Source organism: Artibeus jamaicensis, unplaced genomic scaffold (genome assembly GCF_021234435.1).
Source record: "Artibeus jamaicensis isolate MK-2021 breed Jamaican fruit bat unplaced genomic scaffold, CSHL_Jam_final contig_465, whole genome shotgun sequence".
In the NCBI taxonomy this organism is placed as follows: Eukaryota; Metazoa; Chordata; class Mammalia; order Chiroptera; family Phyllostomidae; genus Artibeus; species Artibeus jamaicensis.
This window is the reverse complement of record NW_026521843.1, coordinates 7,994,898-8,013,990: the sequence shown is the minus strand read 5'-3', so window position 1 is coordinate 8,013,990 and position 19,093 is coordinate 7,994,898. Positions and strand designations below refer to the sequence as shown.

Genomic DNA, 19,093 nt, shown 5'->3' with positions numbered 1-19,093 from the left:
GGTGAGCCCCGGACGCCCAACCCGGGCTAGCATAATTACAGCAACAAAGTGCCAATCAGCACACGTTCCCTGAGTGTGTCCCACTGGCGAGGTAGGCCTGTGTTGGAGAAGGTCATCAGGGGATGTGACCCTGGCAACTGGAGGCTCTTCACCCCTTCCTGACCTTGCAGTGCAGGTTCCCCCACCATAGTCCCACACAAGGAGCTGTTTCAAGGATATAGACTCAGGAGACTAAAGTGCTGTCAACACCATGTGGACTGAATAAGTAACTGAACCCAGCAAGGGCCTCTATGGTAACTTTGAAGGTTCTGGCAGGTGGGTGTGGGGACTGCTTGCGTTGAAGGGCACAAGACAAGCCTCATATACAAGTCCTCTTCTTTGTTAAACCTGCCACCTACACATCCGGAGTGGCCTGCCTCTTTCTTCCATCCCCTCACCCCAGTGTATGGGGACCAGTTTGAGATTTCTCCCAAGGGTGCGAACCAACAGCCTGAGGGCCAGTTCCAGGGGAGCGAGACATTCACCATGTGAGCAAGAAATAAACAGTTTTATTTACCCCACATCCCCGGTCTCTAGCACAATGCCTGCTCCGTAGTAGTTCCTCATTAAAAGGGTTTTAGTCCATGGCATATGCTGGCTGTGAAACGTTCCCAGTCCAATAAGCAGAGAGATGATTTCAATGTAACCCAACACACTCAGGGTTATCGTCCCGGCTGATTTCACTTTGTCTCGGGCTCACATCTCACAGGCCTTGCCCAGGGACCCTTTTCATTTGCACATCTGGCCAAAAGTGGCAGAAAATATTTGTATTCGGAAAACTGTATATAGTCTTGCTCATCCTAAACCTTTTCTCTTCTGCTCAGCAAAAGCCAAAAACCTTTGAAGGGGGGGTGCCAAATATAGCCAAAAATTCAGGATGCCCTGTTAAACTTATTTCAGATAAACAATGTCCCAAATATTGCAAATGTGTCCAATATCACAATATTGCAAGTATGATCTGAAATTCAAATTTAACAGGGGTCCTGTATTTCCTGGGCTGCCCCGCTTGGGTGTCTCTCGGAGCGTTTGTGGAATGGTCTGAGTGAGCTGCAAAAGGAAGCTCCAGGAAGGAAGCTGCGGATGGGGGTGGGGCGGGCGACGGAGGGCAATTGTCCTGGGTCCTGCCCCACTGCCTGAGCCAGAGGAAGGGCAGCTGTTAGGGACTCTCCTGGTGACTCGAAGCCTCTCAGAGCACAGGTCCACACCGACCGACCGGCTGAGCAGGAAGCAGAGCTAGTACGCAGGGGTAAGAGGCTGAGAGGGGGCTGGGCCCTGCATCTCACTGTGAGCTGAGGGATGCTGCCTGGCTCCTCCCAGAGGTCTAAACGGGGCCACGGGACCTCGGGGTTCGGGGGGTGGGGTCTTTTTCTGTGTCTCTTTGTGTCTCCCTGTGTTTTTGTGTCTCTGTGTATCTGTGTGTCAATTCATCTGCACGGGGTCAGGGAAAAGGAGGTTTACAATTTCGAGGACAAGAAACAAAGAATTTACTCTTGTAGTATTATTTATTAGTTCTTGTATAATTTATTTGTATTATAGCTGAAAGCCCACTTTTGCCCACTTCAGCGTTTGATGAGCCCTTCATGATCAAGGCATACCCAAACTCACTGCTGTACCCTTGGTTGCTGGAAACCACCCTGCCTGGTTTCAGGAGCTGTAACACCACCATCCCCACCCCACCCCCACCCGATGGCTAAGGCTGAGTGAGAGACCTTGGGACCATAAACAGACAAAGCTTATCCTCCTGGCAGGGGCGCCGCCTCTGCCCCCTCTACTTCACCCTGCTTGGCCCTGGGCAGATGACTGGGGGGCTAAAGAAAAAGGGGGTGATAGACCCTTACCCCTCGGCTTTGACATAGCCTGAGTCCTCATTCGTCTGCAAGAAATCTCCTAATCTCTTGGCTGCCTTACTTCCCCTGCCTGACCTAAGCCTTAAACAATGATGGAGGGCGCTGCAGCCCTGAGCAGGAATGGGCGGTTCTCCGGGGGAGATCAGGCCTAAGAAAAAAATGCATAAAATCTTGTGAAACCTGCTTTGCTAAGAATGTCCTCAATTTTCTGATATGGATCCAAGCATGAAGTGAGTTTGTTTCCCAAAGTTTTATAGCCCTTTAGCTATCTGACCCTGACTCAGAATAAGCCTTCATAGTTCTTTGTATGTTATCTATTGTTTGATCCTTACTGCCTGACAATGATTGATGAACTTTACCTGTATTCCTGTGCAAACTGAACCCAGTAAAAGCCCATTGAAGAACAGGCTCCTGGCCCTTCTCCTTTGAGAGATCAGCCATGTTTCCTCCCCAAGAAGATCATGTCTTAGTAGACACATACTCCTGTGTGGCAGGTGGAGGGGGACGGCAGGGCTCTGGCAGAGCTCCGGCAGAGCTCAGGCAGAGCCCCGCCCTCACACTTGGTCTCAGCCTGATGCCCACGTGCTGTGCCCCTCAGTCCTACCAAGATCCCACATGTCCATCTAGGTTCAAGTGCAGCGCCAGCTCACCTATGAAGCCAGGTGGCCTGCTTCTTCCCCACTGATTCTGGACACATTTCAGAATGTTTTATCCCTCTGCGTTTTGCCTGTATTATGTTTATTTAGGTAAAGGCCTCTCTCCCCCAACTCCACTTAAACTCCTGGAGCACAGAGGCTGCATTTTGCCCTAAGGAGGTTATCATGAGGATTAAACAAGATAACCTAGGTTTAAAAAGAACACAGTGTCGCTTGTGTTTAAATTTGCTGAAGACTGGATTTCCCTTCGTGGGCGTATGAAGAAGTATCACAACAGCAAGCAAGACGAGCTTGAGTATGCCGTGCTGGATTCACCTGGACCCCAAGGTCAGCTGCTCTTCATCCGAGTGTCACGTTCTGTCCTGGGCTTAGGCTGAAGCCCAGGTAAACAACCACCTGGGTCAGGTCAGGTTGAGTCAGCATCCCCAGAGCTTGAAGGACACTCGGGCCCGCAGCTGCCTGCTCCCTCTTGCCTGTTCCTTGTCCTTTCCATGCTCCTCCAAACTCAGCCTGTGCTTCAGCCAAACCAGCTGCCTCTGATCCCTGAGTTTTCGCGGACCCCCAAGCTGTTGCAGGGGTTGTTTCTCTGTATGGGGTGCTCTCAGCTGCCTCCAGTGACTGGAGGGTAGGTTCAAGGGCCCCTCCTCTGTGACCCCTCCCCTGAGTCCTGCAAGGAGCAGCCGTTCCTTGCATCTCTTTACCCACATTTCTCCCTGGCTAAGCCGTGGGCATCTTGGCATCGCTGTGTCCCTTTCATCCAGCACAGTGGAAGGGCCAGGTGACATGGACTCCTGTCTCCACACTGTCAGTGCTCCAGGATGGGTTTCCACCATCACCACACCGTCTGCTCACTGCTGTCCCAGTGGCCAGTCCTCAGCACATAGCTGGACACTCAGAATGCATCAGGCTTTGTGATGTTTGCGAGCATTCTGGAACTTACATTACTTAAATGTCATCAGCTCTCTCTGCTAAAAAGTAGCTAGGTAGTAAAAGTAGTGACAGAGGTCTCTTAGGGGGTGCCAATTTCTGAATTACGAAGAGGAATAAAATTCTGTTCGAAGGTGCAGGGTTTCACCTCTGTACAGTGCATGCAGATACCGTTTTGTGTGTGCACACCCATTGGATTTGAAATTCAGACAGGTTCCATGCAAAACCCACCTTGCAGAAACAGGCCCTAGAACACATCCCGTCGTTCTGTCTTTATGAAGATGCCTGTGGGGACAAGATGTAGGGCACGACTGGAGTTCCTAGGAGACCACACAGTTGAGCTAGAAAGAGCCAGATTAAGGAGCTTAAAATTTTGGATCTGGTGCCAGCTCTGTCGTTTATTAATAGCTGTAATACTTTGTCCCCATGAGCCTTAATGTGCTCATCTGTAAGACAGATGTAATTCCTCCTTATGGTGAGGCACTGGTGAGAATTAAACAGGATAACGTATGGAAAGTGCTTCGTCATCACTAAAGCAATAGAAAGACACTCCTGGTATATTAGTGCACCACACCGGGCTGGGGTTTGAACCAAGTGTTCGCCTCTCTGTGCCTCAGTTTCCTCATCCATCAAATGGGGACAACTTTAGTCTTTCAGATGGTTGTTATGTAGTTATTTCTTACTTCGTAGAGGTTAAAATAGTTATTTCATGCAAATTACTTAAAATGGTACCTCACCCAATGTAAGCACACAATAAATATTAGTTGCTATTATTATTATAATTATTGCTGCATTAATTTTTGTCACTTTGTGCCTAAAAGAACTGAAGAAAAAGGTATGTAAGCTGTAGTCCCTGAGAACAGGTACTTCTAAAATCAGGTTTTATACACCTTTGAAGGTATACAAATGCCAAAAAGTTGTCTTAAAACTTCTGCACTTTAAAAAAAAATTCTATTTTGTTTGTTTGAGAGGAGGTGGGTGAGAGAGAGAGAGAGAGAGACAGACCATGCTCACTACCTTGTGGCAGAAGATTTGAAAGGGAATCACAATTTAAAATCGGCTGTGATCTACATAAATGCTAATGAGTTGTTTGTTCAATGCAAATACGGAGCAAGAGCACAGACTAGTGGCAAAGGCCTGAATGCAGAGACTTCTCTGTGGCTCTGGTGTTCGCTGCTGCTTTTCTGGCACGGAGACCTTGGTATTGTCAGAGGAATGAGTCAAGCGTACCTGGCCAGAATCCTGGGCCCTGCACCAGTAGAGTGACCTTGGGCGAGTTGCTGTGGCCTCTGTGAGACTGTTTCTTTATTTGCAAAATGGGCTAATAATAGCCACCTCCTACTGTTATCGGTCAAGATGAAAGGAGAAAAAGCATAGAAAGCCCTTGGCCCTGAGCCTGACACTTTGCAAGATGAATCCAACCACAACCTTTGCTGAGAGGGCTGGGAATGGCCCGGGGTGCTGCTTTCTGCATTCTCCTCTCCCCCACAGGTCCCGGACCTTCCACCCTGCCCTTCTCCCCACTTAACTTAATGCAGGGCAACAGAAGTCAACAGAGTTCATTCAAATGAAGGACTTGAGAGGGGAGATAAGGCAGGGAGGGCTCACCATTTTCAAACTCAAAAGACAGAATAAATCGTTGTCCTTTTCCCCAGCCTCCTTCAATGTTTTTTGCTTCCACCCCAACTCAGAGTTCAAGGGCCTTTCTAGAACAAAAACATCAAGATCAAGTCCTTTTGGGTGCTCTGAGAGGCACTGCTTTAGCTTCAACACTTCATCTGCAACTTCCTCTGGACAGGAGGAGTGGGCCAGGCTGTGGCAGACCACAGGGGTCAGGGCCAAGGGTCAAAGCCAGGCCCGGGCTGGGCTCTCTCCTGCAGCCGGGAGGGAGCGCCTGCAGGAACTGTTGGGAGTCAAGTGTCCCCTGGGTGCAGGCACAGGACCTACTGAACCATGGTAACAGGACTTCACTGACATGGGCATCTTCTTTTGCTGCTGTTTTAAAAATCTACCTTAGTGAACATAAGTGTGACTCTGTTGAGAGGTGAGTGTGTGCATGGACCATCTCCCCACCTCTACTCTGGTGTGTCTCCCAATCAGCTAATGTGGCCAAAACTGTAAGAACAAAGCAACCTCCGCCCGGTGTGAATTGTTGAATACTCTATTGAACACAGGTGAACAGAAGTCAGGTTTTCTCTGTGGACGAAGAAGGACTCCAGGCACCAGCGAGGAAATGAAAGGAACTTCTGGAAATGTTGGGGGCAGATGCAGAAGTTCAAAGGGAAATTAATTTAAAGGACAAGATGAATGGTCCCTTCTGAAATGGCTCAGGTAGAGAAAGAAGTCAGGGTCCAAGAGATGGAGATGTAGAGAAAAGCCCTGGGAGTGAAGAGCTGCCCAGTGCTCTCCTACCGCTCAGAACAGGGCACCAATGCTACAAGCCATGTCCTCAGAGGCAGCTGGAAGAGACAGGTGGTGGCGGGATTCTGTGGCAGGACCCGAGCGAGCTTTGGAGTTAGGGCCAAACTCACTGGCCAACTAGTCAACCACATGCCACTAGCTGATCATGTGACTTTTCATGGCTTCTCTGTCCTAAACCTTGGTTTCCTCATCCTCAAAATGGGACTGATAAGGCCCACTGTTTGGAGGATCCTGTGAAATTAAAAATATAAAAATTCCATCCACAGTACACTGATCACACACCAATTGTGATTCCCTATGTAAGCACCAGAAGTGACTTATTCCTATTCTCGAGCTTCGCCCAGGCTAGCTGGTTTTATGTGTGCCCTAGAAGCATCAGGGACCTGTTCCAACTATCCTGCCCACAGGGAGGCGACTTCACCGGGCATCGCTACAGCCAGAGGCTCTTGGGCAGCTTCCTCACCTGGACAGGCCAGGGGCTGACCCTGAAATCTAGGAGGCCTACAGCTGTGCATGGTTCGGCAGTGCTGAGTGCACCTGTGCTCAGGCCAGTGGTGCTGAGTGCAGCTGTACAGGGTGCAGCAGTGCAGAAAGTAGCTGTGCAGAGTGCATCGGTGCAGAGCCCAGCAGTGCTGAGTGCAGCGGTGTTTTCCAGGCAAGGCCCTGGGTGAGAGGCCTCCTCCCAGGACTCTGTCTCCACCTCCTGGCTTTCCAGATACCTCCCCTCCGGTGGGCACCTTCCCTCCTGAGGGCAAGCCCGGCTAGTCGGCTTCCCTGGGTCTTTCGAGAGTAAGGACATGACCTCCTAATCCATCCACAGCATTTATCGCCCAGGTCAACCAAATTTACCGAAGCTATTTATAAACTATTCTTAATGCTTGAACTTAAAAAAAAATGAAAAGTCAAGAGCATTTGAGTTTCTTCACTCTTTGAAAAATGACAAGGAAATAACAATTGATCTAAAAGCTGATCAAATGCTAAACACTCCCTTCCCCATATTACTCTCTTTTCTTATCCTCCACCCCCTACACATGAAACATCACACGTACATGCACACACACAGGCACAAACACATGTACACATGAACATCTATACATGCACAGGGCAGAGTCCCTTAGAGAAAATCTTGATATTGACCAACATTTTCTAGCTTCTTCTCTAAAACACCACCAACAAATACGAGAAGTTGATGAAGGTTTGTATATCCAAGATGACATTTTAGCGACTATGCCCACAATGCACTGACCGCCGATGACAAGATATTCTTCAGTCTTAAATACCCTAATCAGAAATAAAGTTAGGTTCCTTCTGTGCACAAAAATAGACAAATACATGCAGGTGTGTCAAAGACCCATAGATAAGTGATTACAAAAATACCCACAAAAATCTGAACATTCAGACAGCCTTGGAGCTGGGAAAAAAATAAGCAAAGGGAAGAAATACATAAGCCATAAAAGAGATTTGATCATGTAAAAAAATGAAAAGCTTCAAAGAGGAAAAGATATTATAATCAAAATCATAAACATGACACCATAAACAAAGATGATAACAAAATGGTAGATCAGAAGGAAATACTTTTAACACATATAATGTACTAAGAACTCTCCCAAATTATTAACAAGGTAAGTAACCAATAGAAAAATGACAATGAACATAAACTGGCAAGATATAAAAAAGGAACCAAAATGAACAACAGTAACATAAAACTTAAAAAGATGCCCCATCTCAAATAGTACATGGGGAAGTTAAAATTAACAGGATAATGTAACCATTTTGCACCCATAGAAAATGTTCAGAAGATAATATCCAGTGGGAACAATGGGCTGGTTCTGTCACATGATATCAGAGCAGGGGTAAGTAACTACACACTTTTATAAAAGCCATCTAACAGAATCTATTTAACTTGGAAGTGTGCATACATTCTGACTCAGGAATTCCATTTCTGGACATTTTTCAGGCTTATTAAAATATCAGTGTGTAAAGCTAGTTGTCTGTGATGCTTATTAAAGCATTGTTTTGTAATAAAAGAAAAGACAACCTAAATATTAATGGAAAGGGACTTCATTAAACACACTTTTGCAGCCCCTGGACTAGGGAGCATCGATTGGACTTCTGCTGCCCCTACATGTTCACAGGTGTGACGTAGGGCGGGACTGTACTTCCATTTCCTCACCTATAAGAGGAAGGTAATAATGGTACTTACATTACAGAATACTCGTTTTTTCGTGTTAACTTGGAAGGTCTTTTACTATATATTGCCAAGTTTTTTTTAAAAAGTGATTACAGAATTAAAGGTATTCTTCAAAAATGTCATTTATTTGTATGCTTTATGCAAAGAACTAAGTAGAGAATCTCGACACTGTGACTATCTCTACTGCCTCTGCAGTTTGTCACTAAAAATAAGAATAATCACCAATAGAAAAAATACAAGACACATAAACATTGAAAAACAAATGTAGATGCTTAATAATCAGGGGGAAATACGGAGCCTTGAAGCCTACTGGTTTTTAGACCCTCCTCTATTCAGAGCCCCCTTGATGCCATGTGCCATCAGATTAGCCAAACCGAGGGTGCTACAGTGACCCCCTAAGATGAGGCACAGAAAAGGGGGGTGCATGTTTGTGTGTGGATGCACGCAGGGTGATTGGGGGGGGTCGGAAGGGGAGGGAAGATGCCATGGGTGAAGAAATAAATGCTTTTGGAGGGGTTACAGGCAGACTTGGGCTCTAATCCCTACCCTTGTACTTTTCTATAGATTTAAAATAGTCCCGATTCCTTTTTTTTCACCTAAGATTTTATTTATTTATTTTTAGAGAGAGGGAAAGGGAGGAATAAAGAGAGGGAGAGAAGTATCAATGTGTGGTTGCCTCTTGCACCCCCAACTGGGGGCCTGGCCAGCCACCCAGGCATGTGCCCTGACTGGATATGGAACCTGTGACCTTTTAGTTCATGGGCCAGCACTCAATCCAATGTGCACACCAGCCAGGGCACAGACTCCTTTTTAAACCAATCTCTTCACTCAAGAAAGGAGTACGGGACAGGGTCCGGTGAAGTCATGCTCATGCCAGTCCTGGCACGGGAAGGCAGGGGAGCTCCCGCCCTCGCAGCCCTGCTTCAGGCCCCTCTGGTGGTGCTGAGCCCCCACCTCCTCCTCCGCCGCCTCCTCCGCCCCACCCCGACCCCCTGCACCGCTTTCCCAGCCTTCTTTTCCTTCCCTTGGAGAGGAGGTGCTGGCCTTTAGGCTTGTCACTCTGTCTCACCATGGCCTGTCTGCCTATGACCTTACCATGACGCTCCTTCCAGCTGCATTTAAGAGATTTTTGGGTCCCTGTGCAAGGAAAGGCAGGATTTCGATCACACACACGCAGTAAAACAGGAGAACTGAAGTCCTTGCCACAGAACTTTCTAAGTAAGAATCCAGGTGTCGCTGGATCCTGTACAAAATACAGGCTTCGTTAGCAACAGAAAGAGCTCCCAACACCGCCCTGGCGAGAGAAAATGAATTGTAACAATTTGACATTATTGAGAAACGGCATTTAAAATCATTGACCCTTTAAAATGACTTGAACAGACAGAGAAAGGCACACTAATCTGTCCCTTTGCAAAAGGTGAGACTCCTGAGAAATCTTGGGAAAACTGTAAGCAAAGTACCTGCTGGTCTGGCAGTCCCACCAAGTCCAATGGGAATTCCTTAGAACCTTCCTGACAACAAGGTCACCAGGCTTTACTGTATGAACATGACCCTGTGCTGGCGGCCCGCAGGGGAGCTGGCTGGTGAGGTTCCTGAGGCTCAGGCGCTCTGCGGCCGCGGCTCCCTCCCGCTGTTGAGGAGGTCTGTGAGCTCTCCGATGTACTTGATGGTGTACTTCAGCGTCTGGATCTTGGTGAGCGGCTGGCCCCTCTGGCTGTAAACAGGTGGCAGGTAATTCCGGAGGGTGTGCAGGGCGTCTGCCAAGGTCCTCATCCGGAGCTTCTCCCTCTCGCTGGCCTTCCGCCTCCGCTGCACAGACATCCTGGCTTTGGTGCTCTTCTGGGCCTTGGGGCCCCCAGTGCCCTGCAGGTAAGCAGGCTGGAAAGATAACATGTTGTAATCCACCTCTACCAGGCCACCAGTGCCGTGGCTGCTGCAGCCTTCGCTGCCCCTGTGGATGGCACCCTCATGCCCACAGGGCAGCCCAGAGGCAGTCGGACGGGGAGAAGAAGTGTAAGACTCCAGTGACGGGACCGGGGAGAGGCTCTGCGTGGGGGAGGCCTGGTGCAGCTCAAAGGGCCCTGCCCTGCTTTTCCAGTCCCAGGAGGACAGCAGCCCGGGGCTGTCGGAGGAGCCCAAACCGTCTTCCAGGCTGAGGAAGGTGTCGCGCAGGTTGGCCATGCCTGCGAGACAGCTGCAGAGAGAAAGGCTCCCTGGAAGTGAGAAGACTGTGCCGCCCGGCCCAGGCAGAGCTCCCTTTTATGATGGTGGGACAAGTGATAAAGTGGGAAAGAGGGCCGGGCGCAGGGAGTTCAAAGGAGAAAGCAAGGACCAAGATGGAAAGATGAACTCTTCAGGTGTCACTTTCTCCTCGTTGATAATTAGCATCTTCCAGCTAAAATGGCTTTAAACAGAAAGGCCTCCAAAGAGAAGAAAAAAGGAATTATCTTGTTGTAACTAAACCAATTAAGGCTGCATAACTAGACTTAGCATTGTCCTGTGGAACTCATTAAAGAGGGAGCCAAAGAAAACAAACCCGGGGTGATCTGCAGCCAGGGGGTGGTGGCCAGGGGCCTGGTGGAGAGTAGCCATGCCCCAGAAGGCCCATCCGCTCCACCAAGACCACCTAGACTTCCAGGGCAGATGGAGTGTGCTGTTGGAGAAAGAACATGGTCTGGGGAAGGGGTCATCCTCCCTGAACTCACATTCCTTCCTATGCCCAACACAGACAATAAACCTTTACTTCACAGGGCTTTTGGGAGACGGCTACACAGGGGACACATCGTGGACACCAGCTTCCTCCTTTCCCTCCTCTTTGGTAAATTTCCCTAGGTTTCATAGAGTGCGGAGAAGTCTGCAGTCCTAAAATGACAAAGGCCAGCAGTTCCAGCGAATCCAGAGCCTTCTGCCAGAAACAGCCTTGCAGAAGCTTAAAGCCCTTACTTTAACTAACTGAGCAGGTTGGAATTTGTTACAGCAAACAGACACCAAGAAAGAGAAAGTTCCTTTAAGGCAGGGAGTTTGTAGCGTACCTGCCATTCAGCCTTCTGAAGGACTTTTTTTTTTAATCCAGCTGCAGAGTCACACCTTGTTTTTGAAATGGATAGTGGAAGTGTGAAGTTAACTAAGGAGCCCCCCAGCCTCCGCCACCACAGCTCCAAATGCAGCTGGATGTGTTAAGTTGGCTGGCCCTGCTGGCTGCTTCACTTCCCTCGTGCTCTGACAGAGACCCCGTGTTTTGAAAAAGGTTGTCTCGGAGTCCCCATTTGTCCCATGAGCATTATTTTTTCTCCATGTAACTAATTCCACAAACTAGTATTCCTATCAGAAGCACAGTGGGTTACATTTTGGAGTAATATTGGCGTGTCCTCTAACGTGGTTATTTAAGGTTCCCTGGCAATTATGGAAAAGAAATGCCAATGGTCTAATTAAAACATTGGTGGTATTTTTTAATTAGGTAGGCTCAGGAAAGAAGGAGATCACACAGGCAGTCTGTGATGATGAATGCTCTTAATTTTGACATCAGCTAAAGGACCCTTAACCCCAGCTGGCAGAATAATAACATCAATAAAACACAATAGATGTAATGAGATTTCCTCTCCTTTCCCTCCTCTTCCTTTTCTTTCAGCTCTTCCTGGGGAGCCTAGAATCTGCTGATGCTTTCGAAGGAAATTCACGTGGATTACAATGAATTTTTATTTTAAAAAATGTTTTACAGATGAAAGGACCAAGGCTCTAAGAGGTTAGAAGGGCCAGTTAAGATTTCCCTGGTCAAGCCAAGATCCCATGTAACACCCGAAAGTCTACCTTCAGAAAAAAATAACAGAACATTGCTTCCTGTTTCAGTTGGTGGGGGTGGAGGGCATGACCGAAACGAGACTCAGAAAGAAGCGGGAGCTCGGTGGCCCCAAGGTGGTTGTGGCAGCCACTCTCCCAGTGGCTTCCAGTCCTCACTCTGAACTTCGGTTTTCCGTAGAATATTCTTCCGCTCTCAGGTGCCATAACTCTTTTTTTTTTCTATAGCTTCTTCCTAAAATGATGATTTCTTAAACTTCCATTTTCAGAAGTTTCATTGTCTAAAGGAGACAACATCTGCCAAATCCGTGGTACGCTGTAGGCCCTTAATCAATGGCAACTCTGTCCTTGCTATCACCAGGGTCAGGACAACACGCTACGTGTGCTCTGACTGTGCTGCTGGCCCGTCACCCAGCGTCACTGGGCCCCGAGACCAGTTCTTAGAACAAGGAAACTGCCTGCCGTCCGCGTCTGTCTAGTAAGAAATAAACCAGAACAGGACTGCGTCCATCCTGCTCGTCTGCAGGAGGCGTGCGGTACCGGTTCTGCCGAAACGGAGGTGTGGGATAGCAGAGCATGGGGCCTCCGATCGCCCCGCTGCTGGTGGAGGGCTGTTGGGTGCCACAGGCCTAGAGGCCTGGAGGTCAAGGCTGCTCCAGATGTTACTCCAGGTGCTTAACGCAGATGAACTCCCATAAATCCTCGTGACAACCCTATGAAGTAAGTAGGAGCTGTTACCATCATCAATACTGTTGTACTAACAAGGAACTGAGGCACGGAGGACTTAAGAAGTTTGCCCAAGGCCCCAGAGCTAATGCCTAATGACTGGTAGCCCAGGGTTCACTCCTGGCTTTTAACCACTGACTGAAAGACCTGAGAACAGTGGAAGGCGTCAGCAGGACGGTCCCTCTGGTGCTCTGCAAGCCTGAACATGAGCTTTAACTGGGACTCAGTAAGAATGGGAGAACTGCTTGATTGGTACCATTCAATCAAGTAACCAGTGCCCACAGAGCACCTGACACCGGCCCGGTGTGCTGGCACTCTAGGGGCTATGAGGATGCAGTAGGTTTAGACTTGCTGTCCTCATCCCTGAATGAGATGATGAGATGGACTAGCACCACGTAATGCTTCTCTGACTCTGCTAGTGGGTGGGCCTGAGTCTGGTAGAGAGTTGGTCTGAAGAGAGTGTGGTGTGAAGGCTACCCCCCTGTCCCAGCCATACCCGCCGTTACCCTGGTGATGAGAGCAGTAATAACCACAAACTTATCTGGTGCTGAGTGCTTTGGATGATTTATCCCATTGAAACCTTACAAAAATCCTTCAAAGAAAGTAGCATTGTCATTTCCATTTTACATAGGGAAAAAACAGGTTTGGGGAAGTAGAAAAGTTGCTCAAAGTCATGATTAAAAAGTGGAGGGGCCAGGCTCCAGTGAATGACTCTATGTCACAAGGAAGGCGGTGGGGAGGGAGGGTTTTCAAAGGGGCCCTTGTTCATGCCCTAAGGTTGTTTTACAACTTTGGGTTCACAGCCCCTGAACAGAAGGCATCTGTCTCCCCTGCCACTTTCTAAAGCTTTCCCTGGCTTTAGGCCACACGATCATTTCTGCCAAACAGCAGGTAAGGTTGACAGGTAGGCATATCTTCCTACAATTGAAAGTTTTAGAAAGAATATCTTATTCTTTCACTGATAAAACACTTCCGCGCACTAATATCAACAAGAACACTTTCCTTTTTCTGAGTACTTATAGTGCTTACTCTGTACTGGGTGCTGAAAACAAGAGCCCCATATACATGGTCTTGGGCAGCCCTCCATTCATTTTGGGAAGGTAAGCAACATCTCCATCTTACAAGAAGGGGGAGTGAAACTCAGATACTCCAGTTCAATGGACACAGTTCCTCTTTTCAAGGCCTGAAGCTCACCCAACATCTCTGTGGCCGATGCACCCACGTCAGCTGCAGTAATGCACCCACTTCCTGTCTTCACAGCCTCCAACTCAGAGCGTATCATGCAGATACTCCATGTGCTCTGGTTTCATAGCTGTCTTTGGCCATCAGGGTCTCACACCCCTGACCTTCGTATACTCCACAGTCCCTATTCCCAGCCACAACCACAGCCACACAGCCTCAATGGCCAAAGCAGCCCCTGGCCTGACCAGCCCCTGCCAGGCAAGGGATAGACCCAGTGTTTGAAGACAGTTAGGACCAATTTAAAAACCTGCACCCTTTCACTCCATCACACAATCTTGGCACCCAACTAACAAGTAACCAACAAATATATAATTCTTGTGGGGCAAAGGGAGTGTGTGTGTTTGTGTGTGTGTGTGTGGTATGAAAAGAATACCTAATTGCAATGCAGTATCTTCCTGTGTCCTTGAACTAGTAAGGAGAAATAAAAGTAGCAATTTCCTACTTGGTTACTGACATAGAGCCCCTGTGTTATAAGCTGTAAGAGTTTTAGCAAAGTCAGTGCCTGTGTTACTTTCCTGATAAGCCAGGGAGATAATGAAACAAAATAACACACAACAAAAAACAGAAATGAAATGATGTGGCTTACTTTCTAGGAGAGCCGAGAGACAGAAGATAAATATGCTAAATGGTAGAAACCATTTAGAACAGGGGGAGAAAACCCCTGTGGACTTCTGAAGCCATTCCTCTCGAGGAAAACCCCTGCCCTGAATCTGTGTTCATCGCCATCCCCTCCACTAAGCGACATCAGAAAAGCAGCCTTCCTTGTCTGTCTTAAACATCTGTATGACTTCCTTTGTCCCCAAGCATGCTGACAACCTGGGTTCAAGATCCGACCCACTCCACAGCCAAGCCCTGTATAAATCTCCAAAGGAATGCAGGTGGAGCCAAGCCAGTGTGGCTTTCCTAAGAATAATCCACTTACAGGAAGCTGTGCCCCTGTGGGACCCCCACAGTTTCTGATCAGAACATAAGCCTCCTTCTCTTTTGAAAATATGACTAAATATGCCCATGGGGGGGTGGGGCAGGGGGTCCAGCTATCCTGTCTGCTGATGACAGGGGGGTAGTAGACAGGAGAACACACTGTGTGGGGCAGGGAACATCAGCGCTGGAACCAGGGCAATAAACAGAGGAAGTGGGAGTTAATTCTCCCTTGGGAGCTGCGGGGCAGGATGTCTGGATGATTCTTATTGCAAGAGAATATGAGCAGTTCCTCTTGGTTCAAAAAACATCTCGTGTCAACATTTAGCCCCAAATAGCCTGTTTTTTCCCCCACAGACTAGGGAGGGGAAACAGCTTTGCAGCCTTCAACTCTTCAGCAACTGGTTAGCAAAAGTAAAAAAAAAAAAAAAAACCTCATGTGTTACATTTACACCTCTTCCCCCTTTTAAGTTGGATTCTTTATTACCAATGGTATTTGGGGTGGCATTTTAATACCCATGTCAAAAAAAGTTGAAAGCAACTCGCACTGAGGCCAGAAGGATTTCCCTGTTTTTTACCGGCCTGAAAAGCAGAAAAGTGCAAAGTTACTCTAGCCCTCTCTCCAAGGCCAGTGATTAAAGATGTGGAAACTCCTGGTAGGGGGATGAATACTAAAAATGTTTTCGGTTAGATGTCTGCATGATAAACCTGCTCATTTTCAGAAACACTGGCTTCTACTTTGGACCATTTTTAATTCCTATCTCCATATCTGTAAGTTAATTGGCACCTAAAAAGCAGACACAAGGCATAGACCAAACGTGGGAAAATATTTCTCACAAGTAAGAGAGTCAAAGGTGATGTCTATGAAGAACTCACACGAATAAGAAAAACAGGAGCCCACCACTGGGGAGATGAACAAGGGCAGGCATGGATAAACAGCACAGAAAAGAAGAAGTATGAGTGGTAATCAACGTAGAAGAAAATGTCCATCTCGCTAGTAATCAAAGGTATGTAAATGGAAACCACAAGGAGAGGCCATTTTTCGCCTCCCAAATTGTCAGTGTTGGCAAGAAGGTGAGGAAATGGTCCTTCACACACTGCTTGTGGGTCAGCTGGTTAGATTTCTTAAACATTCTGAAGTCTCCGGAATACATGTTAGGTTTAAAAGTAGCTTTGACACGTGACCTTTATTCTTTAGAACTAAACAGATACAGTCAAAGGTTATGCACAAGAATATCTGTCATAGTAAAAAAGTTAGAAACAACTTCAACGGTTAACAATAAAAGAGTAATGATATAAATTCTGTCCTCTCCATGTGATGGAATACTATGTAGTCGATAAATATCATGTTTATGAAGAATACGTAATATGGGAAATATAGTCTAATGAGACTCTATAAGCAGAATTGCAAAATACCTTGATCCAATTACATTTTTTCATAGAAAAGTGAGGGAGTGTTAACCCGTGGTTATCTCTGGTAACAGGAATTGAAGGTCCCTTTCTCCTCCCCCCACCTGACTTTATTTGTGAGGGGTGGTCTGGGTCATGGTTGGAAGCGCAGACCCTGGAGCCAGGGTGCCTGGGTTCAGACCTGGAGCCCTCTGCTCTCACCAGCCATGAAATCTTAAGCAGGTAACTGAATTTCCTGGTGTCTCGGTTTCTCTTTTCATAACATGGGGATAATGATAGTGCCTACTTTCATAGGATGCTTGTGGTGATTAATACATGCACAGAAATTTCATGACAACTGTCCTCAGACACAGCAAGCGTTCAGTCATTGGCAGATGCTCTTATTCTTTGTAGTTGTTGATATTTTCTAAATTTTAAAAAGATATTGACAGATTAAAATTTTAAAAGCAGTGACTAGGCAAGGCCAACCGAGGAGGTCCATGAATAGAGGGAAAAGACTCAAAAGTCACAGTTGCCCTCAAGTTGAAGCAAAGCATCTGAGTAGTACACTTACTTAAAAACAAAGAAAGGAAAGACTGAGACAGGAAGAGAGGAAGGGAGGGCGGGACAGAGGAAGAGGGGGTGTGATGGGGGCTCACTCTTGTAAAGACAGCAGGATGCTGACAAACAGGATATAAGGGTTGCTGAGTCCTTGCTGGAGCTCTGCATTCAGCTTGCACGGGGTAGGAAGAAATGGGACGGTGGTTCAAGGCAGGGCAACAAGGAAGGCAAAAGGCAGGAAAAGTTGTCCTGAAGAAAAAGCTCCCGTCTTCTCCACCCCAGCTGGGGAGGGGACAGAGCACCGGGTGACTCTCTGCCCTCCAGAGACAGAGCAGGAAGGCGGTGGCTGAGGCGGCTGATGCGGGGGACCATCCTGGTCGCCTGCACAGCATTTGCACAATCCCGTGAGGACAAGAACACCCTGGGAGACAGGACAGATGACTCTCAAAAGGATGACTCCTAGGCTGCTCTCCCAGAACTAGGGTTTGGTAAATCCAGCTGATCTCTTTCTTAATAAGCAGGGAAGTTGGGAACCACTGCCCTGGACAGATGCAGACCGGCAGAGGTCCAAGAACTCCTGAGCCTGGCACTGGAAGCCCAGAGAATGTCCAGTACAGGTCCCTCTGACTTGACTGTTAGACAGACATAAGCCAGAGAACACAGCGTGTGGGACTGATGGTCTCTGAAACTCCTTGGCTTCTCCATGCTATCCAAACCTCTCCTGATGATAACTCTGCCAGTCATTTAAGGCCGTTCCCACTCTGTGTCCTCCTGGCCCCTAGGCCCATTCTCTGCCCCATTCCAGGAAGCCTCTACACTGTCACTTGAACACATTTTCTTTGTCCGGCCTTTGCCTGGGCTGTGTCCCTCCCCCAAATATGCCTCCCTCTCCTTTACCTCTCAGATTCTACCAGTGCCTTAAGCCTGGCCAAGTGACTTCTGCAGAAATCCTCTCTGCTTCCTCACGCCTCGGTGACCACTCCTAGGGACAGCACAATTCAGAAAGTTTATTTCACTGTCTTGTATTGCTCAGTAATTTTTTTTTCACTTGTTAAACTCAGGGAAAGGGACCTTAATGAAAACTACAACAGGAGCAGTGCCTTAGAGTTTGTAACAGATTTTCATATCTATTATATCTTTGGAACTTCGCAACATACTCCTGATGTGCATAGGAGTATCATCTCCACCTCGTGCTTCCTTATGGTAAAACAACCAGTAAGTGGCAGAATTAAGAGACTCCACCCCTGGTAAAAGGAGTAGGGGATCCCCCATGTGAGAACTGGAAATAAGGGGAGTGAATGAATGCCCCTCTTTGTTGTCCAGACCAGGGTGAGGGCCAAGACATCGGGCCTTAAAGAACAGCTGCACCTCAGGGCCGAGCCTGTGTCATCAGCTCAAATGGTGGCTCATTACTGCAGCTGTTGCTGGCTTTAGGGAGCCAGACAGCTGTTACCAGGAGATGGATTCAAAGTGAACAGAGGAAATGGAATCCTGCAAAAATAACTGGGCCTGTGCACAACGTTCTCCTTCTTGTAGCTCAAAATGTTCTGAAGATGTAATCTCAGAGGAAGATATAATCCTTTAGAGGAAGACCAGGGTGGGTAAGCACAGGTGAGACAGCCAGGGAAGGTAAGTGTCCTAAATGAGACTTCTAGAATTCTTACGAATGGGAAGCAGAGCCTTTGAGGGCCGCACCACCTTTTCGGTCACCAGCACTTGTGACAGGCACCGCTGAAGACTGTTCTTGGCAGAGCTGGGGAGCCCTAGGAGTGTCCAGGCCAAGGAACAGACAACAGGATGGGAGATAAAATCCCTGCTCTGCTCTACTCCCTTCCTCCTCCTCCCCTCCCATCTCTTGTCCGTAACACAAGATGTTGCCATTTTATGGATCTTATCATCTTTTACCCAATGTGGTAGGAATCTTGAAACAAAATTATAGGGATAAGGCCCGGGGGTAAACACACCTAGAGCTGGAAATTTTGACATCAGCCCTTTGGAGGACAGAAACAGTTAATGTGGTGCTAGAGGCCTCCTAGGGGCAGGGGTGTCCAACTCATTTTCACCGGGGGCCACATCAGCCTCTTGGTTGCCTTCAGAGGGGCCGAATGTAATTTTAGGGCTGTATAAACGTAACTACTCCTTCACTAGGGGCAAGGAGCTCGGCACTGGCTGCTGCCAGGCTGGATAAAACAAGATGGAGGGCCGGATTCGGGCCTCGGGCCTTGTGTTTGCCACCTGTGTTCTGGGGTTTCCAAATTATATTCCCATCAGAATTTCTTGGTAGTTTTAAAAGAGTAAAGGTTCCTGGGCTCACCCCAAACCTTCTGAGCCAGGATGCATGGGTGTCGGATCCAGAGCTCCATGTTACTACATGGGCGGTG

The 19,093-nt window shown here is 47.8% G+C and overlaps 1 protein-coding gene across 1 annotated transcript; it reads right to left on the bottom strand.

Annotated features, from left to right (window-relative positions):
- Positions 1 to 9,680: 9,680 nt before the first annotated feature.
- Positions 9,681 to 10,262, bottom strand: MSGN1 (mesogenin 1). The gene has a single exon (XM_037151744.2). The coding sequence runs from the start codon at positions 10,260 to 10,262 to the stop codon at positions 9,681 to 9,683; it is 582 nt and encodes a 193-aa protein (XP_037007639.1).
- Between the last annotated feature and the right edge of the window lie 8,831 nt (positions 10,263 to 19,093).

Bases quoted from the DNA above. Each gene is read 5' to 3' on its own strand.
- MSGN1 (XM_037151744.2), bottom strand. From the start codon at position 10,262: ATGGCCAACCTGCGCGACACCTTCCTCAGCCTGGAAGACGGTTTGGGC.